This window comes from Poecilia mexicana, unplaced genomic scaffold (assembly GCF_051168715.1).
Source record: "Poecilia mexicana isolate PSO_F unplaced genomic scaffold, ASM5116871v1 scaffold_4, whole genome shotgun sequence".
Taxonomy (NCBI): domain Eukaryota; kingdom Metazoa; phylum Chordata; class Actinopteri; order Cyprinodontiformes; family Poeciliidae; genus Poecilia; species Poecilia mexicana.
In genome coordinates, this window is record NW_028263373.1 from 11,043,508 (window position 1) to 11,068,148 (window position 24,641).

At 39.5% G+C, this 24,641-nt stretch overlaps 1 protein-coding gene across 1 annotated transcript; it reads right to left on the reverse strand.

Moving 5' to 3' along the window:
* Nucleotides 1–474: 474 nt before the first annotated feature.
* On the reverse strand, nucleotides 475–24,613 carry ghrhrl (growth hormone releasing hormone receptor, like). The gene is made up of 13 exons (XM_014985338.2): nucleotides 23,611–24,613; nucleotides 13,705–13,810; nucleotides 13,131–13,238; nucleotides 7,832–7,923; nucleotides 7,016–7,119; nucleotides 6,354–6,486; nucleotides 6,093–6,246; nucleotides 5,469–5,529; nucleotides 5,130–5,199; nucleotides 4,456–4,547; nucleotides 3,593–3,719; nucleotides 2,956–2,997; nucleotides 475–2,022 (listed from the first exon to the last, which is right to left on the reverse strand). The coding sequence occupies exons 1-13, from the start codon at nucleotides 23,776–23,778 to the stop codon at nucleotides 1,921–1,923; spliced, it is 1,359 nt and encodes a 452-aa protein (XP_014840824.2). The 5' UTR covers nucleotides 23,779–24,613; the 3' UTR covers nucleotides 475–1,920.
* Nucleotides 24,614–24,641: the final 28 nt, after the last annotated feature.

The window sequence follows — 24,641 nt, forward strand, 5'->3', positions numbered from 1 at the left end:
TGAAAACATGAGACCAAGTCTTTTTGTGTTTGGAACAGCTTGTAAAATGAACAAAGGTCATGGTCAGAAATATAAGTAGCGGTTCTCTAGAAGACAGCCACTTTTGCAGAGAAATTCAAACTAAAAGTTGAATAGCTGAGGTTTCATTTCCTGCTCCCGTGTGTCCCATCTTCATTTTCGCACTTCTGGTCATAAAGTATCTTAGTTCATTTCTTCCTTATATTTCAATTTCCTGCTGTCAAGAAGTAGTTGGACTTTATCGTTCTCACTTTTTCTGATGAGTCTTTGCCTGTGTTCAAAACCTCTAGCATTTTGTTGTTCCTTGAGTTTTACTTTACTGTGTGTGTGTTTTATTTTTTCTAGACTTATCGCATGCCATTTGGGTGCATTGTTTGATCTGTACTTAACTGTACATAATTCATCTTCTGAATGAATCAACTTCTGAACTGTTCAAAAACACACGAAGCATGCCAATGGTTTTAAAAAGCTGATTTATTATTACGTTTATTCATGTGACGCAAACAAAAACAACTCCAAACACTGTTCCACACTAACTTTCTGAGTGAGAACGTTAAGAAATCCCCGCTTTTGTCCTTAAAAGTCACCCATCACTTAAATCACAGTAACAGTGAGACATTAATTTTCAGTGTTTCAACATTCCTAGAGCTGCCAGCTGAAAGTTACCGTCTTTCCTAAAAGAGGCTACCGAGGACAAAAGTCTATATGCTTGAACTCACAGGAAATACAGAGTGGTGACAAGACAAGGCAGCAACATCAAAATCCATTATGGAGACTCAATAACAACTGGCACAAACTATGACAGGTTTTACATTCAGTTTAAGGCCAAACAATGCTCTTACATGACACTGATCTTCACTGTGACTCAAAGATCACAAAAAGTGCAGACCTGCAGGGTCAAGATCTGGCCTTTATGCAGGCAAATTTTGCACAAGTGATTTGATTGAAAAAAAAAGAAAAAAAAAACAGGCTTATTTATTGTATCATATCATTAAAATCCACTTTTACAGATTTTTTTACAACAAACACAATGCTGAATGCGAGTTAGTAGTAGAAACTGAGTTTAATACAAGTAAATAAATAAATAAATAAATAAATAAAAGAGAGTAAGAAAGCATAACTACACCTCAAAGTAAAAACCAAACACAGGTGGGAATTAGGATACAAACACAAATGAAAAATGAACAAAAAAACTTTGATCGATGGCGTTTCTGGTATGAATAGCACCCTGGGAAAACCCAAATCCAGCTGAAGAAAGCAGAAGAAGTCTTGAGGTAACTCGTGCCTCACTCTTCGTGGGCTCGGTGTGACTCACAGCAAGCAAGGAGCATAAAAGTAAAAACAACATAAAATGTTCAAACATAGGTATTTTTTTAATGCACACGCAACTCTCTCTCACCAAAATCGAAAGCTGACACTGATATGAACAGGCCAGAGTCAACACCATGTTTACGTTAAAATGTAAATTAGGAAACATTGTTTTCTTGATTAAAAATAAACCCCCTATTAACGTTTCATTTTCTAAATGACGGCTCTATAATTGTTAGGCCGATCTCTCAGCTTGATGAAATTATTATGAGTCACTAATTTAACGAGTGATGCCTCGAAGGCAGAACGCTGCTCTTTTCATGGGATTAGTGTGCAGTCAGGGAGACGTATCCAAGAACTGTTGTGTGAGACGTGAGCACTGTGTTGCAATCTTAGTTGACTTCAGATTCTCTCTGAAGAACAGAGAGAATCTGGCAGTCGGTATGACAGTCTGTCCCGCGGTTTGGACAAACGTGAAAAAGCTCGCTGAGGAATCAAAAACAATCACTGTGCGTGCACTACAGCTTATTAGACAGACACAATATGCACAGAAACAGTCCTATTTGAACATTCGGCTATCACCCCAGAGAGATATCAGAAGGGAGTGTCCATCTGGCTCCCCTTTGCCGCGGGTGACACCACGCCGTAGCTCCTCTCCTGCCACCTCAGCCACTGCATGTGGACCTCTTTCTGCACCTACAGCCCAAGGTTAAGTGCAAGGGAGAACATACACAAGGCTGAAGAAAAAGACAAGACACCTCTCTGTCATGAAAAAACAAATTATATATATGAGTACCAAGAAAACATTGTCTAACATTTTAAAATATCAAGCCCGCTTAGTTTCAGTAGATAAGTATGGTATAAGAGATTGATGGGCTGCCATTATAACTCCTTGTGAGTAAGGGATAGTAAAATGTCAAAGCAAAAACATTCACTGGCAATAGCCAATAATGGAATGGGCAGAACAAAGTTATGGATCTACTAATTGAGCATTTAAAGGGCAACTGTCCCCACATTTTGGAGAAGTGCACGTGAAATCTTGAAAATACAAAACAAATCGCAATCCATCTTTCCCTTGGCATTTGGAGCCTCGTATTTAAATAAAAAAAAATATATAAAAAAAATTGCAAAGACTGCATTGCCAATTTATGCAATTGGAAAAATGTTTTCTTGCACTAACTTAATAGAAATGTTTTCTTGCACTAACTTAATAGAAATGTTTTCTTGCACTAACTTAATAGAAATGTTTTCTTGCACTAACTTAATAGATATTAAGTTAGTGCAAGAAATGTCTATTAAGCACTAACTTAATAGACATTAAGTTAATGCACAAGGACAGATAAAGACAGACAGACAGACAGACAGGTGATGCTCAGGGACTGATAGGAGATCAGCCTTGCATTAATTATGATAATTACTGAAACCACATTGGGGCCTTCACTTATGCAACAAGGCGGAAAGAAGTGGCAAACTGTTTTGGTGCTTTAAGTGCTGGCAGTTCCCCCCTCCTCCCTCCACCTCTCACAGGTCTTCAATATTGTTAAACACATGCTTTATGCATCAGAGATCTATAAATCACCTGGGAGTTATTCTGAATGTGTTACACTTGAGTGTGTGGTTTGTACTGACCTCTTGATTGAGAAAGCAATAAAGGACGGCAACAAGAAGTCCCTGCAAAAGAGACGATTTGTATTATGAATTGTCACGTTCACTGGATTTCGGATGTCTTTTGTGCAACAGCAAGTCTTGAGCCCGTCTTCGTTCACTTTACGTTGCAGCCCGACCACAGGTATGCATACAGCTTAAAGCAGTGATGGAGGACTTGTATGCTTACGGTTCATGAGAGTGCAGGCGTGTGCAAAACGTTTTAAATCACTTTCAAGTTCTGTTTGGTTTGCTTCCAAGCAGTCAAAGTGTTTTCTCATCTGAATCTGAACATACTCAAAAGCATTTAAATGTCATTTTCTGTGTTGGCCTTGTGTCTGACCATGACATCATATTGTGCAACAAGTGACAAAGTTAACAAAGTATTTACACCTGATTTCTGACCTGGGCCTCTTCAAATCAAGACTCAAGAAATTTATATTTAACATGGCGTTTAATACTCATAATATACAAAAACATTTGAAGCTGAAAGGAGAAATAAACTGATATACAGCATGAAAGTAAAACGGGTTGTGTACACACGTACGAAGCGGAAGCAAATGGGGTTAGGTCTTTTCTCATAGCTACTAGTCGGGTTTGTGTGACAAGTTCACGTTTGCACCTGAAAAGATCCCAGGCAGAGCTCGATGTAGAAGCGCAGGTTGTTTAAGTAGTCAGGCAGAAAGCTGGAGAACATGTAATGGGTTCCAAACAGAGGGATGAGGAGGAGGGTGGACTTGGCCAGGCGCCTGTTGCACAGAGGGAAATAAAACCCAGATAAGATACCAGAGGTGAAACATCCTGTCAGAGATAGAGCCTTTCTCATCTGAATGCTGCCAATGCAAATGGGTAAAAAGGAAGATCGGACATCATTTGGGAGGATTACTCTGTAAGTGAATGTGTGCGTGTTTGCATGTATTTGTGTTACAGGTACAGATGTGCTGTAGATGATAATTAAATCAAGCATCTTCTAACTTAACCTGATTTGTCTTTTATGAGGTCCAGCATACTTGATGTGCCGGGCGCACTCAGTCTATTAGCGAGCCTATTTCAATTAGAAATTCTCATAAGGCTCTTGGTAAGAGGAAAGGTAGACGTGGCCAGACTGAGCAGATTGATGTTCGGCATGTAGGTCAAATGAATTATTCAGGACACACTACGAGTGTATCAACGGCTTTTGCACAAACTGCATCCGAGAGCTAAAAGGTATTCAAAGAAGTGTCAATCATCACTCTGAGAAAGTGCAAGAGTTTACCACAAATAAGTCACAGAGCCAAGACTTTGAAAAATCTACACTTTGTCTGGGGGGGGGGAATCTAAATTTAATAAGCGCAGTCCTCAGACTTCAAGGTTGCAAACAAGTGCTCTACTTTCTTTGAAAATATTTCCAGCAGACTTCAGTGGTCTTCGGATTAAGGATTTACATACAATCAGCATTTGAGAGCTGAGAAAGTGCGTCACTGCTCAGACTTTACTGAGTATTACCTGTATTGAGAGGAGTTATTGAACTGGATCAGCCGAGGATTTAGCTTCTGTATGAGGATTCTGATGATGTTCACGAAAAGCATAAAATTGACCTGTTGATAAAAAAAAAAAAAAAAACAATAAAAATTGATGTCTGTTCTCGCAGGCTCGAAATGGTAGAAAATGTTCATGCCGACATGATTACTAAACGTCAAGGCAAAGTGACGATCATCAGACTGTAAAATTGACTTTTTTTGATTTTTATACTCTGCTTCAACAGCACAAACTCTTTTTTTTTTTTTTTTTTACAAGTTCCTTCCTCTGAAATGTCTCTAAAATAAAGGTTAAAAAAATATTTCACAATTAGTAATGGTTTTTGCATGAATGAAGTCCTGATGTGCTCTTCCTTCTGTGCCCTAAACCCCACTTATTCACTCTCCCTATAATGCTGAAAATAATCAAAAACACACTCCACTCCACTAATGAAGCCCATTCTGAAAAAAAAAAACAAACAAAAAAAACACCATAACTTTTTATCAAACTCTGTTTCTGTTGCTTTAAAATAACCAACAGAAAACTCTCTTGGATGGTAGTGATAGTGGCCTCTCTACCTGAGCCGTATTTGCTCATATCAAAAAAACATCACTGCAAACAATCTGTATGATTCTGTAGGGTTTTTCAATGGGAGCATTTACCGCTATAGAGACAACAATTGGTCCCTGAATGATCCACCAGTAAGGAGAGTCCTTGGTGTTGTCCCAACATCTGCAGACGAAGATACTTTAAAGACGTTTGGAGTTGTTTCATGTGAACTGAACAAGAGCGCAGTTAAGCCAAGCACAAATAATAAAGTACGCGTAAGAGCGAAAAATAATTTACCACCTAAATTAAACTTACACCTCACACGTAAACTCATTTTCTAACTTAATGAAGCTATTTAGCGTACTGTGATTCATCGTTCTTAATTGCTTAGACTAAATGACATAGATGAACAACATAAGTGAATTCCAAAAGTCATGAGGTTTTATACAAACTCTGTGTCCTCAAAGTAAACCCTGGATCCAATCCACAGAAGTATAAAGACAACAGGCACACCTGTAGAGAGGCAGGAAACCAAAATTAATGTCAATGACATCTAATCAAGACACACCGAGAAGGCAAAATCATAATTACACTGTTATTAGTGTACGAAACTGAATTTTCCTTTAGATCGTCTCTGAGCTGTGCTGCAATTACTAAGAGCAGATTAGGCTTTAGGAGGCTTTATGCATTCATTTTGTCCTGTAAACACATAATGACTGTTTGGTATCGCTTATGCTGAAAAATTTCTTGCATATCTACACGTAGTCTACTCACAAAACTACAACCTGCTCAGGTCAGAGACCTCAAAGAGAAATCACATGACAGGTTGGCAAATACGACAGTGGCTTGAAAGTTACAGAAGTTTAAACACAATCTGTTGGACAGTCATCTAACTTCACTGCTGGCTCCAAGTAATTGCTAAACAAGTTGCTTCAATTGAACAGTTTTAAATTGCTAAAATAAAACTGTTTACTTGGCTCCAGAGAATACAAACATGTTTAAGGCACAAACTTGACATCTGTTGCCTGTCGCTTACAGAGACATTTTTTTTTTTTTTGCTATATTGAGCTTCTCACCCCATCCCAGAATGCTGAGGCCCCAAAGGCAGCGGCGGCTGTGGTAGAAAGACGAGAGCAGCAGGGAGTTGAGGTAGAGCGCCTCTACCAGGAGCCAAAAGAAATTAGTAATCATACAGTAGTGGCAGAAAACCACAGAAGCCTTGCAGGCAAACTGGACAGAAAAAAAAAAAAAAAAAAAAAAAAAAAAACAGAACAGAGAGTGAATAATTAGACGGCGAATTCAATCCCAAACTCTCCCGTTGGGAGTGTTTATCTCACCGTGGACAAGGTGCAGTGGTTGGTGTCATAAGTTGGAAACAAATTTGCGTCCTTTATGAACACGGCCGCAGATTTCAGGATAAAGGAGAGGAAGAGCTGGATGTGAATGAAGTTCCTGGCACATCTCAGCCTCCTGTTGAAAAGCATGCAAACAAATGTAACGTGCTGCAGGCTATACAGCACAACAATTACGAAAAATAAACATTTCTTTCAAATCTTTCCGCCAAACTTATAATAATGTTTTTATAGTTTTCCCTCTTCCAGTTACTTGTTTCAAACAGACAAAAAAAGTGTAAAAATAAATAAAATAAATAAATAAATAAAAAGACAAATAGTCACACCAACTGACATGCAATTTTTTGCAGTGCTTTCAGACCTTAAATAGCGCAAAGAAAACAAGTTCATATTCATTTAGGAACAACAATGCCAATGTTTTAATTAAGGAAGAGTTCAGAAATCAATATTTAGTAGAGTAACAATGAGGTTTTCAACAGGGTTCAGTCCAGTGGTCTCGTCATTTTTTACTTTTTTATTTTTCCCAGAGCCGTAGAGTGTTTCCAAACAGAGCTGTGAACAGTATTTCTAAAGTCCATGTGGCTCACTGATCGAGATTTACTATGTGGCGTACAACCCAGGACGGTCTTTAACTATCACGTTCATACCTGAACATCAGCAGAATGAAGACAGCCACAGCCAGCACGCCCAGAGAGATGCTGTAGCCGATGGTGTATATCAGCTTCACAGTGGCAAAGTACGACTGCTCCGTCTAAAAGCGGAGCAAGAAAGACGGATTTGTGTGAAAGGACATTATATTGAAATATCAAAGCTGTCGGACTTCAAAAATAAATAAGCAAAGAGTAATGTCCCTAAATGAGACTAAATTACTGGTAAAGTTGAGACTTAACTGTGCTGAAGAGGCGGCTGCAAAACAAATGCAGGGGAGATCCTATCAATGCGGCTTTTAGAACATTTACTGGGCTTTTTACATCAAAACAAAAGGTGCACCATCTCTCTGCCGGTGTCCTCCAAAAGAAACATTGTGATTAAGTGCCATTCTCTTCTTTTCACGGAAATTAGATAATTTCAGCTATTTCCTGCTGAGTGACTTATGACTCTGTCCGTCAAACATATTTTTGGTCTTGCAGCAAAATAGGTCTTCTTTTCTCTTCCAGGAAGCCTGTTCACCGTTACGTCAATGTGCTTTAAAATTAACATGAGAAAAACGCAGCTCCTGACATATGGAGCGTCCCTCTTTTCACTGCCTGTTTGGTGTGTTGATTCTGCCACAGATTTGCCCTTCGCTTTGTCCTTGTGCTTTTTATGTGCTTCCTCCCCCTTTTTTCAGACAGCTCTCGGTTTGCTCCCGCTCTTTTCTCCAGCTGTTTCCAATATTCTCGTCGACCTCTGCGCTCCTAATCTTCGGAGTCCCGTGTTTCTCTGTTTGACCCGTTAAGCTGTCGTGCTTCGGCGACCCTTACCTCGGGAATGTCATCATCCACAGTGCAGGCGATGTGGTACGCTGGAAAAGGTTTTGACCAGCCGCGGCTCGTGCAGTTTCGGCTCACCGACCCTACAGACGGACATTAGGTGATCAAGAACTCAACTGTATTGTGGAGAGGAAATTTCTGGAGCATGTTTGAGCCTCTCTATTTTTTTAAGAAAAAAAAAAAGAAAGAAAAAATTAAAACCTCTAAGCAGTCGTATTTCTTACATAGAATCACTTAATTGTGACGTGAAAACAAAATGATGAATGGTTTTCAGATCTTAAAATAACCTAAAATGAGTGGAGAAAAAAAAAGATAAAACATTCACAAGTTCACAAGAAATTTTGCAAGTGTTTTAGTGAGAACTGGAGAATTTAGCTCACTTAACTTTGACAGCCCTAAAGAAAATCCAGTGCAACCAATAGCCTATAAAAGTAAAGTAGTTAGTAAACTGTGCTTAGCTTAATCTCAGTATACATCCTGCTGTTCTGTGATGGCTTCAGAAGTAAACGTTTTAGCCCACTTTACTTAATAAACAGCATCATGAAGACCAAGGAAAACATCAGATAGATTGGAGATAAAGCTGTGAGAAAACAAGGTAGGCAATAAAACGATATTCCAAGATTTGAACAATAAAGAGAACAGCACAGCTGCAAATCTAACAAAATTAGGCCATGCTCCCAAACTGGCAGACTACACATAGAAAACTGATAACAATAGCAGCCAATAATTGTTGACAGAAGATCCACAAATCTGGATTTCTCCTGGGATAAACGGTTTGTTTCTTGAGAGGAAGCTATAAAATGTCCTGTTTAAAGTTTGCTGTAAGCCCTGCAGGGGACTCAGCAAATGTGTAAAAGATTGGCCTGATCGGATGAGATTCAAAGTAAACCTTTCAACATCACATTTGGAGGAAAGCTAACACTGGACTTCATCCTGAACACAGCCACAGTGTAGGATGGTGGCTGCAGTTGCATACTGTGCTTTTGGAGGACACAGCTGCATACTGTGAGGATGCTTTTCTTCAGCCGTGTGACATTAAAGCTGGACAGAGTTTGTGTCAAAATGGGTGAATCTAAGGAGAAAACCCCTTTGAAGCTGCAAGCGACAGCGTCACTGAACGTACAGTCAGAGGTAAGTGACATGATTTAGATCACATAAAATATACGTACCACTTCTCTCTGTGTTTCATTTCATACCATCTGAGATACAAAATGCTGTAGATTGTATCTCTAACAGTATTTAGGCTGGTTATTACATACCACAATTAGTTAATTGCACTGATTTTCCTATTTCCACACAGCAAATTCGGAAGTGTCAGATTTCCAGTGCAAGTGTTGTATGTTAAAAATACAGTGTTAATTCAACAACATGAGTGTTAGTGAGTGTTGGTTAACAGTGGACTGGATTGCTTTTTGTTTAACTCTTTAGTGAGTGTTAGGGAAACCAACACTCCCTAAAGAGTTAAACAAAAAGCAATCCAGTCCAGAGTTGATTTTTAAATTAAATCCAACAGTCTAAGTCAACACTCAGTCTGGTGTTGATTTAGAAATCAACACTCAGTCTGGTGTTGATTTAGAAATCAACATCAAACAGTTCCTCCCACAATTGTAACATATTTGTGACATCACATCAGGGAAGGAGCAACAGATAGTGTGGGGTGGGGGTTGCAGCAGGCCCCCAGCCTGGACCTACAGGGAGCCCAACATGCGAGGCAGAACATGTCTTCAGGGATCCAAATTTTCTTTCTAACATCTGATGTGAACCGTAAAAGAAAGCCCTCTCCTGTTAAAACCAATTTGATACCCCAGTAGGTTATATAGTAGGGTGCCCCATTGTTGACTCATGGTTGCTAAAAAAAACTTTACCAGATGGTCTGATTTTAGTGACATAGTGAGTGTAAAATATTTAATAAAATGTTGTGCTACACGACTGGCTTTATTTTTACTCTTATATTTAACTTTATGACACACAAAACTACAAATGAATCGTCCTTATTGTCTCCAGGTGCATTCTGGGTAAAGCTTGTCACCAACGTCATCATCAGTCACTTGGCAACAAATGGCAAACTAACTAGAGCTACGAAACATTAACATGTTTTGAATTTGTGTTGTTTCATCATTGGTGACCAGCAGCCTGATGTTTCTGTTCTTCTCTTGGTTTGCTGTACTTCATGTCAGATGGACTTCAAAATGACATAGTCGCTCTCTGTGGTGATTAAACTTGTTAGCTCCGTTGTTGCGGGCATGTACATGTTGTAAAGTTAAATTATCATGAGCTTTATTATTTGGGCCCGGTCATTAGCCCCACCCCCGGCCCACGTCATCTTGTTCCTCTACAGCGTCACATGTTTGTCTGAGGAGCGGAGGCAGCAGTATGGCGTCTTGTCTGGAGCTTATTATAACAAGGTAAGCTCCATGTTAAAATGATCATGTTTTTGACTATTTTTTATGGAGGCATTATTTTTCCGTTTACACAAGAGTATCGATTCCTATACATAGTTCGCTTAACGTACATTCATTTGTTTGGATATCACGGTTTATACAATTATTTATTATCTTAACCAAACATTACAATTGTCATGAAAATCTGGAGGCCATTTGAGTTAACATTATTTAGCTGCGGGGTCGTTTTCTTTAAGTTTTTGGCTGTAGACTGCAAAACGGGGGAGTGGCTGTGCTGGACCATTGGCTTGATCTATGCCACAGGTGTCAAACTCCAGTCCTGGAGGACCACTGTCCTGCAACATTTAGATGTGCCGCTGCTGCACCACACCTGAATACAATATTTAGGTGATTAGCAGGACTCTGGAGAACATATCTACGCAATGAGGAGGCAATTAAGCCATTTGACTCTGGTGTTTTGTACCTGTGGCACATCTAAAAACTGCCAAAATGGTTTTTCTTTGTTAGTGTGTCATGTTGGTGACTGAAGCTTGTTATGACTTCAACACATTTCTTCAGACAGGTTGGTACGACTTTTAATGCTGTCCAAAAATTTTCTATAAGCCGACTAATTTCTTTAGTAATTATTTCTGACTTTTTTATGCTTTATCTTGTAAACCAGGTGGGCAGAGTAATTTGAATGAATATGACGGTGACACACACAGGTGAGTCTGATTAGTTTTGTTCACACTATTTTTTTTAAATATTTATTTATTATCCTAATGTTTCTGCTATATTTCTTGTTTTTCCTTCCAGGCTGGAAGTCTTCCTCCTTCATGCTGATGAAAACAAGAGCAGCACCAAAGACACTTCACCATCAGTGATCACAAGACCATCCATGGCCGCTTCCAATGAACTTTCAAAGCACACTTCACCTTCAGTGCAAAGTACCATGTATGTATGACTTTTGTTGTATATTGCTGTCAGTGCTGTTTGATGTTTTGAAATAAAAGTAAATTATATTCTGTGAATAGTGCTGGTGTTTTTGTAGCATCTAATGTCTTAAAATGAATTTGGGGATTATTGATGGACAATAGTTTCTGGGGGAAAAAAGTTTTTAATTGCTCTAGCGGGAAGGGGAAGACTGGGTAGCAAACCCACAACAGCCGCATTGAAAACTAGAGCCTTCATATGTGGCCTGTGCTTAGCCCCTGCACCACCACAGCACACCCTGCCAGTAGTATTTCAAAACTCAGATTTCTATGTTAATATATACTTTACACCGTTCTGTTACATTAACATGTTCATAGTGTTAACTTATGACAATATACACTAGTGTTGGGTAGATTAACACTGAAGTGTATTTGATTTCAACTACTGTGAGTGTTGATTCAACTCTATCACAAATAACACTTTCAGAAGTGTAACTTCTACGCCATCCAGAGTGGACCAAAATAGACACTTTCAAGGTGTTGCATTTAACTCTGTAGGAGTTGATGGAATACTTCCAAATTTGCTGTGCAGCTGGAATGTGGTTAAATTAGGTTTGATATTTCTAGATCAACTACTGACTTCATGTCAGTAGAACGCAGTACAAGTTGGCATCTTTATTCATTTTGTGGACGGGTTCTGAAATTTCAATTAAATTAGGTTCACACCAATACAGATCTGATTTAAAGCAAAAATAAATAAAAATCCATGTGCTTGAACTGTACATTTTCTTTTGGCCGTTTGGGTTTTTTACGCCTATATTACAGTGAGATTACCAACCCAATCCGACTGAGCTTCAGCTATTTTGCAAAAAAGAATGGTGAAAAATTTCTCCACATATTTAAAGCTAGTAGATTAATTGCAGCAAAATAATGTTTCTAGCATTGGCACAGGCGCCGAACACACACATTCCACATCAATGAGATTTTTATTTGCAAATAAAAAAAATAAAAAAAATGAAAACCAAATTTAATTTTTCTTCTACATCACAATGTTGCACCAACTTACCTTGATCTCACACAGAATCCCAATTAAGCCCACTTGGGTATCAGGTTGCGAATATTTTTTCCACCAAGCGTTTTCTGTTTTGTGATTTCATAGCAAGATTTTGTTGGTAATGGATTTACTGTTGTTTTCCAGTCATTGTCCTTGTTTCATTTCCGATTTATGTTCCCTCAGTTGCTTTTTTGCTGCTCCACAGACATTGTCCGTATTTATAATTATCAAACCTGCAGTGCCCCTCTCAAGGACTTCCTGAGTTTGATCTAGAAGGCTCTTGTCTGAGCTCCACTGCTTGTTTTTTTTCTACTTCAATGTATGACTTTGACACATTCTATCATTGTTGGATGTCAGCTTTCAATTGACTTTTGAGAATAAATCTTCTGTGAACTCAGGTGTCTTCTTTTGTTCTTATGAAAGTTTAGGTTGGCTTATTTGCATTTCACACAGACCTCACAGTCATGCAGTCAACATACAGTATTAGTTACATGCTCTGTTTAAAATGTGTCTTAACTTAAATCGAGCTAAAATGCTAAAATTTTAGGCCAGCTCAGATTACTAAAATTACCTCCACTTGACGTGTTACAGAACAAACTTTTTTTGTTTGTCCTTTGAAATTAAGTCCATAACATATACCTGAAACATTAAAAAAAAAAAAAAAACTACGGTATTTGCAACACTAACTCTTCATTCACTCATTTTGCAACAACAAAGTTGTATACGCAGTCTTTGTTAGATTTACTCAGCTATTATTAGATATAAAGTTTAATTACCACCCATGACAATCTGATGAGACTACTTCACAATACACCCTTAGACAACTAAAAACTTTATAGTTTTCAAGCGTGTTACATTTTGACTTAATCACAGTGTGAGTTTACAATTCAGGGTGTTTTATTTTAACCGGCTGAGTCACCTACCTGTGATGTTTCTGAACAGAGAAAAGACTGCAGGACAACCTCTTTGCACAGTTTCACCGGTGACAGCGTGAGGCCAGCAGACAACTTCATCCCATAACGGTCTGCAACCTTTCCAAAGGAGATTTCAGGACAGAAAGTTAAAAATATGCTGCTATTTCAGTCAAGACAGGCCTTATGCGATTATGTAGTCATGATGGAAACAAAAAGAAAAAAAAATGTATGCAAATGGCATGAACAATTATTCCAAACAGCGTTGTATCAAATGATTCTAAAATTACAGTTAACAAACAGAAACCACTCAGTAGACCTTTCCTTTATCACTATCCTTCATGAAACCATGCCTAATGTTTCATTCTACACATGCACCTCGGTGACAGATCACTGAGGCTGTTTTCGTTCCACACCGTAAAACAATCTTCCCAAACGGCCCAAGGCTCTCTGTGAGGCATTTCCTGCAATTTAGTGTGAACAGTGACCACCTGCTGTATATTTCATATCACACGCAGCCCACTTTTCGATTCATGAGCCGCTTCTGCAGGCGCTGCTTGTTTTTAAAAAGTGAAAAAGCACACACCTTCCGTGCTTCTGTTTTCCTGCTCGGCGATGTACTGCAGGCAGAGCCGCTCCTCTTTCTCCAGCTGAAAGTAGAACTCACACTCCGGGTGCAGAAGCGACAAAGCCTGGAGGCAGGAAAGCAAGGGAGGATATATTCAACATACGCAGAGATGCGGAGATGTGGAGAAATAATTATGAATGCTCGTATCAATGCTGACAGACTCAACTGACACGATCAACCTTTTGTGATTGATCGCAAGTGTGTTTTTATAAAAACCTAATTCCAAAAAATGATATTTCTGTTGAGGAACGAATTAAGTCACCCTACCCCCCCACATTTATTTCCACTATATGGCAAAAAACCGCCTGTCACATCAGGTGAACGATATGAAAACATCGCTGCTCAGCAAATGAAGAGATTTGTCCTGCTTAAATCTCGGAGGTTTAGCTTGGCGAACCTCTCACTGTAGAAGTGAGAGTAAATCCTCTTGGTGAGATCCTAAAAGCTGAAGTCATCAGAAAAAAAGAGAGTAGAAGTTCATGAGGATTTCAATAGATCTCAAAAAGATTTCAAAGCAGTCAGTCTCCGTCTGCACCAGAGGACATTCAAAGATGTGTTGCAATTTAAAACACAGATATAGAGACCAGGACTTTTGGAATATCTGTCGTTGGACCGATGAGTCTGGAATTATTTATTTTCTGGCCACAAGAGCAGATGGCATGTCTGGTTTTAATCAAATACGGGATTCAGGCAACAAACCCTCATGCAAACTGTGACGCACGGAGGAAGAGGTGTGACGGTTTTGGGGATGTTTTGCTTTTGCTGCAGCAGAACAACGACCGGCTCACCATTATAGAATTTATCAGGCCTATCATAAGGTAAAAGAAAAAAAAAAAAGAAAAAAATGTGAGAGGATCTATAAAAGTAAAACAAGAGCAGAACTGGATCCTCCAACCAACCAGTAAATCCACAAAGGATGGGCTGAGAATAAAGAAAAGGAAGGATCACCAACAGAAAGCACGTAAGAAGAACTGCTCTGAAGTTATCTGAGCCAAAGGGATGAAGCTAGCTTTGTGGCGTTATGGTGTCCTAACAATGTCCTCAGATAGAAAACACCTTTTTGTTTGGTTCTAATGAGTGTTTCTTGTTGTTTAAGTGCAATTAAATCACTTTCGTTTCCATTGACGAATAAAAAATAAGCTTAGACATCAAAAAGTGAATATTTATATAAACAGGTGGCATTACTTTGCCTTCTGAAGCGATCCAAAAGCCTTCCATGTGTTTAAAAATAATTTTTTAAAAAAGAGCCTCTGAAAGGGCAGTGACTCATTTTGGTCTCCCTCTGAAACACTACCCTTTTGGTAAAACTCACCTATTTCCGTCAGTGACATTAAGCACAATAATCGTTCATCGTAGCGCCCAGAAGGGGGGAGTTAGAGTGATTCATTTAAAGAGGTTGTCCCTAAGGACACAGATGATAATCTTTGCTTCCAGCAACACAGTGCAAAATCCCTCTAATGTTGCTCAGAAGTCCTTCAGGTTGTTTACATTTTCAAACAACAAACAACAACAATAATAAGAAAAAAAAGAACTAAATTTGCATTCGACTGCTCTGTCAATTTGCAGAAGTTAATGACACTTCAGAGGAAGGATGCGTCTGTAAAGAGACACTGAACGGAATCAGAATATGCAAACATGGTTATTATGGGCACAGAAGTCCAAAGATTCAAAGTAAAAAAAAAAAAAAAAAAAAAAAAAAAAAGAAGATTTAGTGTTCTGTATAGGGAGATGTAGGATTTTGACCTTGAAAAGGACGTCCAGTGCAGAAGTTAAAAATGGATATTTTTAGTAATGGTCAATGCGCTGTCTCCCCTTGTTAGCGCAGGCTGTACATAAAACATTTATGGAAATAGTCAACGTGTTGAGATGTGAAGAGAACGGCGTGAACAACTTGGCTCCTGCTCTAATATTACTTTGGCCCCAATTTAAAAATGCATCATCTCTCTTTTGAAATACTAAGTTAATGAGATTGGCAGAAAGAGTCTGAAGTCTTCATAGAAGGTCGGTCCTGTAAACGTCCCCAGAAAGATTTATCTGGGAATAACATCATATATCACAGTGTTAAAATATTGCACCCAACCCCCTGCCCCTGAAAAACTGTTGTTTTTCATCAAATTTTAAATGTTTGGATCATAAAAAAATAGAGGCAAAAATAACCTAAAAAGGAAAGTGGTGCAAACTAAGACGCCTGCTGATGAGTGTAATGGTGCTGGAGTTGTTCTACCACAATGGGTAAAATCAGGACTCCTCCGTCTTTTCTTTTTTTTTTTTTTTTTTTTTTTACTATTCATGCTGCCAGTGAACTTAAGTGGTCTCAATCTAAAGGTCAGAGCAGAGAGCCGGGTCTTGTTTTGTTCACTACGACAGGATATTGCAACACTAGGGCGACTGATGAAAATTCTCCACAGTGGTGGGGTCTTCTTCTTACGTTTTTATTTTTTTTCCCCCCATCCGTTCAGAGACATCATAAAGCACAAAATGAAGATGTTTATATGTGCTTGTGTTTATCTGGTGTTATGGGGACCTAAATCTGTTCGGATGGTTTTATCGTCTGGGGCATCTTTTTTCTAAACAGAAATAAAAGCAGATATTTGTAGGCGTAAATTTGAACTCCGAGGTGTTAGCGTTTTGTCAATGGCAATAAAGATTAAATGTGAGGAATACATCAGACATCTAAAGGTATGAGTTTTCGTGTACAGCAGATTTCAGAGCGGTTCAAATAGCCGTGACAGCGTGTAATTAGGAAAATCATGACATGACGATCATGTGGCTGTCTGTTGCCAAAATTGCTTTATGAGTAAGGAACGTTTTGCTTTTTGTCGTTTCCACGCTGTGTAATTTTGAGGCTGCCGATTCGGGCGCCCCCCCCTCCGTCCCCTTTTAGTCTGAAAGAGATTTGCACCCAGTGGACGGTAGCGGGGCGAGGCAGGACACCAGACAGAGCACCAGTGGAACCAGCTCCGTTTCTGATACGCATGTTGATTCGAGGCGTCCTTGTTTCGGGTCATTTCCGTCTTAGTTAAAAAAGCCCTGAAGGGAAAACAAGATCCGTCTGCGTGGCGCGTTTCTGACAAACTCTTGACGAACCAATGCATCAGACGCCACGTTGCTGGGGGACGTCAGAGAGATTATTCCCCAGTCGTCATCTTTCTTAGCGCTGCTGTCCCATAGGGTGACCTTGATGGGTGCTGTAACTATTTCTGATAGAAAGATCAGTCGCTCTGTGTGAAGATTCACGGACTTTGACTGGGCCATTTATACACACTAATACACTTATTCAGACAATTGGAATATATGTCCTGATGACTTGTTTCTCAGATTGACAGCAACTTTTGAAAATAACAACCCATAAGCAGGTTTTAAGCATGCTCGTCTTTGAGGCAGAATGAAGGGGGTTGAATGCAAATGCTTTTTCTATATTTCTATTTGTAGCAAAATCTTTACATATATGCCAATTTGTTTTGGTTGAAGAAAATCTCAGCGAAACACATTGAAGTTGTGATGTGGCCAAATGCGAACATAACATCCTGGAAAATAACGTTTCGCGTCAATATCGCTCGCATAGACACGTCCACGCGTGCACCAAAAAATGTCCCGGTTAGAGACAAACCAGGGCCTGCATTTGTGCAAGATTACCAACACCTTTTCATGTCAAAAACAGCGACAGGAACTAACATCTTTTGGGAAGCCTGTTGGGACTGCACAAACCCCTGCCGGCAGAGAAATGTTTTCCTCATTCCCTCAAATTGGAAACAAACACGCAACCGTCTCATCATCAGCACCGCGCCTGCCCTCGCCACTGATGAATGAAAACGTTGGGAGACCTCGCCAACTCTCTTTCTTCCTAATGTCGCACTAACAATATAATGAGAGATGTGGTTGTGCAATTTACCCCGTTGTTTCTGCTCTTCCAGTTCAAAGGCAGGCAAAGGATAACTAAAGTTTATTCTGCCTCCTGCAGAGCCTGCGTAAACCAATTCAGAGACGTGCCGAATAATGTGCGGGATTCACATTTTCTGGTTTTGTAAATTTGGTTCTATATTTCTTTCTCTGTTTTTTTTTTTTTTAATGGAGTGTCAGAGCATTCAACATGTATGTTTTCTATCAGTGTTGGATTATGCTGACATTTACAAACTCACTTCAGCTCCGACTCTTCACCCCATGGATTGTTTGTCACTCTTCAGGCTGATTTGTCATCGGCAATGGCTCCGACAGTCATCGCTGTGAGCTGCTTGCTAAGGCAGAAAATAAATCATCTTCTCTTTAGTCACTTGGTTTAATTTATTTAAAAGAACCATCAGTTGTTTCTTTTTAAAGTCTGTGCATTTGAAAATATTTTTCAAAAGAGTTAGTTCTTTTTAAAGAACTTGTTAAATGCTGTCTCAATCAAAGTACACGCGCAGTAGCAATCTGTAGTTATCGTTTAAATCCAAATAAAGTTACAATGGGGATGAAAAAAAAAAGGCCAGCTCAACACTTCATCTGCATAAATTGTATTTACTGAAAAAATGAGAAGGACGAGGATTTTAATATTCTGTTGCTAAAGTTAGTTAGCCATGCAAATATGAAGGTCAGACCTGGCGCTTCCTGTTTTGTAACATAAAACTTTTAAACTTTTAAATTTTTCCAACACCGTCTAACAAAATGCATGGGCAACTTCACTGATGGAAATAATCGTCATATGTCGTCTGGTGTTTTTATTTTATGATCCTTGTCCAAGCAGTTGTTTAAGTGATGCCTCAATAAATACAGAAGCTGATGTGTGATGAGTTTGTAGCTACAATACAATAAATACCTACATAAATATGTCCATATCACAGCCAGAGCAACAATTAAAATGAGCAAAATGTGGAAGAACTGTTACACTAAAAGTGACCCAAATGTACCTGTGAGGAAGTCAAAATTTGTTTAACCTAAAGAGTTAAACAATTGAAAAACTCCTGTGACTAATTTGTGAATTATTTAGGTAAAACACAAAATAACATAAAATTAAATTAAAAAAACGTAATGCGCCGACATTAATTTTAATATTTTGAAAATAAGAGTTATTTAACATCTATCAAGACCCTTTAAACCACCAAATATGATTCATATTGTCCACCTGATGGTGTATAAATGCTGGTTCATATCTGCATAAGATTTTCCTTCTACAGAAACCTCTGGCGTTCAGCTCAGTGTGACTGACTGTGCTGCTGTTTTCTCCCCTTCGGTCACAAAAATAACCGCAAAACAGAAGACTCAACAAAAAAAAAAACAAACGTGTGTCGGTGCAGAACACATTAAAAAAACATAAACACAGCAAAATGTCCCATATTGAAAACATATTTAACTAAAAGAGTTTTCCATCTTTGGGTTGTTTCCTGGAATGCACTCAAGTTTCTGATTCCTTCTGGGGATCTTCAGGCCACTGTTGTGTGTTTTTATATTTATGTATATCTTTGATGTATTTCATCTGATTTCAGTTTGTTTTGCACGTTAGGGCAACTTCATTCACTCTCACCGTCGTAAATATGTGCAATCAAAACGCAATCCAGACTACTTGGGAGTAAGGAAGCAGACAGATGGATACCCCCACGGGTCAGATAAGTGTTGTTTTCAGACGAGGGAACGCTGTGACGACATCTTGTGCAACGATGGATCCGGAGATATGAGACCGATGCTCAATATTGTGGTGGTGGTGGGGGGGCGGGGGGGGGGAAGTGAGTCAAGACTGGGTCGCTGCAAAGCTCCAAGGGCACGCGTTGTTCTCCCCTGTTTCAGCAGAGTGATGTGATGAAGGGAGACACTGTGCTGCATGTGAAGGACAGAAACAGAGGTTGGAAGAAGGAGAGATTAGGGGGTCTGTGTAACGTAAATAGGGCTGAAACGATTCCTCGAATGATTCGAGTACCTCGATTACTAAAATTCCTCGAGGAAAATTTACCTGCCTCGAAGCTTCGTTAATTTATGTTTTATTAGTTAGCGCACCGTGTTCTGGCCGGGACTTCATTTGCGTTGCGCGGAGCTCTCACTTCCGCCTCTGAGTTGTTGACAAAAGCTAAGTCTCAGCGGCATAAAGTCCAATCTTCAAGATTGGCCCGTGGGGATTTTATTGATTGATGATAATGCCCGACTTTTTTTTATCGTTTTTGGGGAACCAATAAGCATCCTTAAAATGACTGGGGAATGCCTGGAGTACGGCAGCATTTCTCCTCCGGGGCTGCTGGTTGAAAGCGAACGGCGGGAAGAGCGTTGAGGTGAGCGGATAGCCTGAACAGGGCGGGCGGCTGAGTAGCTGATGCTTACCGTGTAAATGTAGCTTTACCGACGAACCGCACAATACATTTCATATCCCGGTCTGAAGAAACGGGTGGCGGAGCGCATCGTACATGGCTGGTAGATGAGTTTCTGAGTGTGACCAGTGAAGGTGTCGTAAATATCCCGTATTGCTTCCCCCCGTGTTCGTCCCCCGGTCTAACGGTTCGTCAGTCCGCTGGTCTATTTCCTCCCCTCCACCCATCTTAGTTCGTTCATTCGCCCTCTCCTCCCACTCCAGGCGGCATTTCCCGTATTTTCAAACCCAAAGCGTAACAGGTTAGGTGGCAAGGTGAGTTTAATTAATCTATTAAACTCACTGAAGATGAATACATAAACTAAAAGCTGGATTGTAGACATTTTTTATAAGCATATTTGTGAGCCTGCCTCTTTGTTATTAAATTCAATATAATTTCAGATTTTTCTATAACTTTTCTTCTGGTTAACTTAGAAAGTGAGCTATTATTGTTACAGGTTAGTTTTCTAAACTACAAAAAAGCAACTGTTAGGGATGCTCAAATATGAAAAATTGGACTGATATTGATATCTGATAGTAACACCGGTATTATGCCAGATTTACCAATATTTCATTTTATAATTTTTTTTATCCGATTACTCGATTAATCGTAAGAATAATTGATAGATTACTCGATTACTAAAATATTCGTTTACAACAGCCCTAAACGTAAATCTGTATAATGTGAGCACTGAAACTAAATGCAAGGCCAAAGACCCCCTTTATTCTGCCAGGCCAGTGATGGAAAAAACAAAAAAACCAAAAAGAACATATTCCTAGTGAGGTGAAACCCATTATCCACTATAACTACCTAAAAAGCACTGGGCCCGCTTTGCAGGCGCTACCCTCTGTTTCCAACAGCGAATCAGGTGCACTACTACACTCTGGCACACAAAAATATAAAAAAAGTATGTTCTTTCAATCAGAGAGAGTGAACAAACAAGGTCAGCCTCTGAAGTTCAGATTGTGAGCACACAGGGGGAATATGTTGACCTATGATGCAAATACATTTATTAGCTTTGTTGCCAGGAGTTAAGATGAGCTCAAAACAGCGTCTCAGAGGAGAACTCATCTAAACCATTATTTTTTTTTTGCAATCTACTGTACTTAAAAGTTATTCCACGTCGTCTGTCAAAAGTTCATCCGTTAACGGTTTTTCGTCTGAGTCACTGACAAGTTTGTCACCTATAGTCATGTATTCTCCTTGCGGAATGACTCAGACTAAGTGCAATGTTTTAATCGCATTTGAACAACTGGCGTATGAGAGAGAGAGAGCGGTTACTGATTTTGCTTTTGTTTATCTTCACCTTCTTTGGAAACAAGCGTTTCTGGTCACTGCAATCCTCTGAGCGGTAAAAGAGAACGGAGATGAGTGTGCGCCCCGCTCCCATTATCTCTGTGCCAAGCAGATCATCACACCAACCAGTTTTCCCTGCTCTTCACATTTCTATTCAGCCAGGAAATTAGCGAGGTGGCGTTGGAATAATGGCGCCCACAAAGCTGTTGTGTGTGCATGTGAATGTGACACGATAAACTGTCTGTGTGAGACACGTGGCCAAGTTTGCTTCCTGCACGCTGTGCTTTTTGCACAGCTGAACGGATAGGGCAAGCTGACAGGCAAATTGATACAGCAAGTGCAGCCATCGGTTTGTTTTCATTGCAAAAAGTAATTCTTTAGAAACTTGTAGCAAATAAGTGAGGAGGTTATAACGGGTTGTTTATTTGCACCGAGAGCAACACAGATAAAAAAAAAAGATTAAATATGTTGTTTTTTTTTCCTTATTCATTAATTTATGTAAGAGCTGTAGTCTGAAAATCTCAGTTTGTGAAAAATTACCCTGAGTCTGAACAAGATGACTTTTTCTAATGAATAAATGTTCCTGTGAGAGGAAAGCAGTTCAGTTTAATTTTGGAGACGCCCTCAAAAAAAAGGTGAAATGAATACTTCACATTTTGTTAAAATTTTAGAAAATGGCATTAAACCAATTTTTGTTTAAATGCATCAGACTCTTACAAAAGCAAATCACTTGCAGCTGAACTGAATTAAGCTTGTTTGATTCATTTAGCAAAATGCAACAATAAAAATATGGCTTTTTTTGCAAAGGAAAACTTAGGACATCCTATACCCTAAAAGCAAGTCTCGCCTCCTTTGGTTGAGATGACTTCAATTCTTGTAGTCAGCTGTCAGATATCTGAGGGGTTCCCTGCCACAGCAGCCTCTCCTTGAAACAAATTCAAGGTTTTGACTAGGACCATGTCAGATCAACAGCTGCAAGATCCTGCTGTAGGTCCCATGCATTAGGGTGCTCTCAGTTTTTTTATTCTACCTGAACATTCAGCTCAGTAGAGTTCATTCATTGAGCAATCAGTTCAAAACAATTAGCATCTTAAATCATTTTGCAACACAAACTGGTTTGATTCAAGTCTACGTAGAACCAAATTCAGTCCAAATTCCTTTCAGATCAAATCAATTAACACTAACCAGCCTGACAGTGGAGAGGAAGAACTCACTTAACTTGCTCAGTGTGAGCAGTCATCTGGTCATGCTGTGTGTGAAAGGAACGATGTAGCTCCAGCAACAGAGAGGACACCGACATTGAACCAAATTTTTTTTTTTTTAGAAGACAAACAGAAAACAGTGGATCAAAGGTTTGGACCAACATGTGTTTTAAATGTGCAGCCAGGTTCTGCAGAGAGCTTGTTACTGAGCAATTCTTTACGTCAGGCATGAACCAGTTTGTAGCATCTGCTGGGCAATGACTCTGAAGGTCACGGATTTCAAAACTCATGTTACACATCCTATCCAATCTCGCTTGACACCCAAGTACACTTCCACCCAAACACACGCATGAAAAATAGGGCATGATGGCAAAAATATACTCAAACTGGTTTCTTGGATATGGCAATCAGCTTTCCAACCAGAGTGACACTTTCAGGGTTCATTTGAAACATGAAGTGATGTTGTGCATGTCTGCATCTTATTTAATTTACCATAAAACACAAGTCACATGCTCATACAACCTGATACCCCATTAAGAGATTTCTGCTACTAAGAAGGCATTTCCTCAAGTCACCTTCAAGTTTTAACCCCAAAACAGGATTCTGCACTGACTTCACTATATGTCTGAAACTTTTCATTTATAAGTCCTATTTTATATCGTGTATGAAAAAAAGAAGTAAAGACCATGCAATGCAAATTAATTATGACAAGTGCTGATTTAATGCGCATAATTGAACTTGCTTGAGTTATCTTTTAAGTTTACAATCATCTTTGAAATGATGGCTCACTGATTTGCATGTGTCATGCGTGCAATAAATCATTCCAAGACGGACTGAATGAGACAAAGAGCTGCCTCCATAGAAAGGCTATAGCGCGTGCAGGAAGGTCCACGTGTGTCTAAACTGAGACAATAAAACGCAGAAGACCAGGACAATAGTTTATCCCGTATGGAAGAGATTTTCCGCCTCGAAGGCAACGTGAAGTTTTCATCAGTACTTTTTCTTTTTCTATTTCCTTTTGTGTTAATGCATGCAACAATATTCAAATGACTCACCACTCGAGTAAGACACAGAGAAAGAAAGATCCCTCTGGTATCGGGACGGAACATGTCGTCTGCTCCTGTAACAGTCCAAACGAAACCTCCTTTCCTGAGACTCACTCCAGCTGGATGGGATGCTGAGCCGCGCCGCGCCTCGCTCTCTCCAGGTGATAGTTCACTCATTTCCACAATAAAAGCCTTAGGCACAAAGCGCGGGACGTCGTGAAGATGAAGAACTCCCTTCACATCCCAATACCTGCAAACTGCACGCAGCCCTCCCCAAATCGTTTGTAAACGGTATTAAATTAAGTTTACAGACAACTGAATCAGCAATGAAGGCTTTTATTTTGAAGTCAGACACTCTGAGATGGCTTGAGACTGATTTGACAGTCCACGTTGTGTCGCCAAACTCACACCAAAATACATTGCAATAATTTCCCCGCTGCGACCTTAAGCTTAGTGCGATTAATGGGGTTCTAGATGATAGGCTAATAAATTTGCGCAAACTGTTAAGTGGAAGGAAAATAACTATACAAGAACAAGTTTGTATTCAGCACTTTGAACCACATTTCGCTGCAGCTGCAGGTATTTTGGTATATGTCTCTACCATTTTTGTACTTCCATAGTGTAAAATAAGCAGATTCAAGCTGGCAAAACAGCAAAAGCTAAGTCTACATGTATTGTAAGCAGGACTAAGGCAGCACTGTCCAAACTCAGTCCTCCAGCTGTCCTACATGTGTCAGTTCTCCCCCTGGATCAACAAACACGCTGGTAGTAACTGCGTTAAACCAGGGACAGATCTACCTGACTTTGGACACCACTGGACTAAGGTCTGGACTTTGACTGGGCCATTCTTGCACATGAATATCCCTTGTCATGAACTAGGGGTCTTCGAGATCAGGATTGCTTTGGTTGGACTGATTAGGTCACTTCTAAAGGCTAGCAGATTTTATTTAGAGGTAAAATCTAAATAAAATCTTAGTAAGATACAATTAAGTTCATCGAAGCAAAGAGAAAATAAAGAGATATGAATACTTTTGCAAGGC

Excerpts from the sequence above, each read along its gene's own strand:
- ghrhrl (XM_014985338.2), bottom strand. The coding sequence starts at position 23,778 with ATGAGTGAACTATCACCTGGAGAGAGCGAGGCGCGGCGCGGCTCAGCA. Across the intron at positions 4,548-5,129 it reads CAATTGTTGTCTCTATAGCG|GTCAATTTTATGCTTTTCGT; the intron begins GTAAATGCTCCC and ends TTTTATCAACAG. Across the intron at positions 3,720-4,455 it reads AATAACTCCTCTCAATACAG|GCGCCTGGCCAAGTCCACCC; the intron begins GTAATACTCAGT and ends TCTGTGCAACAG.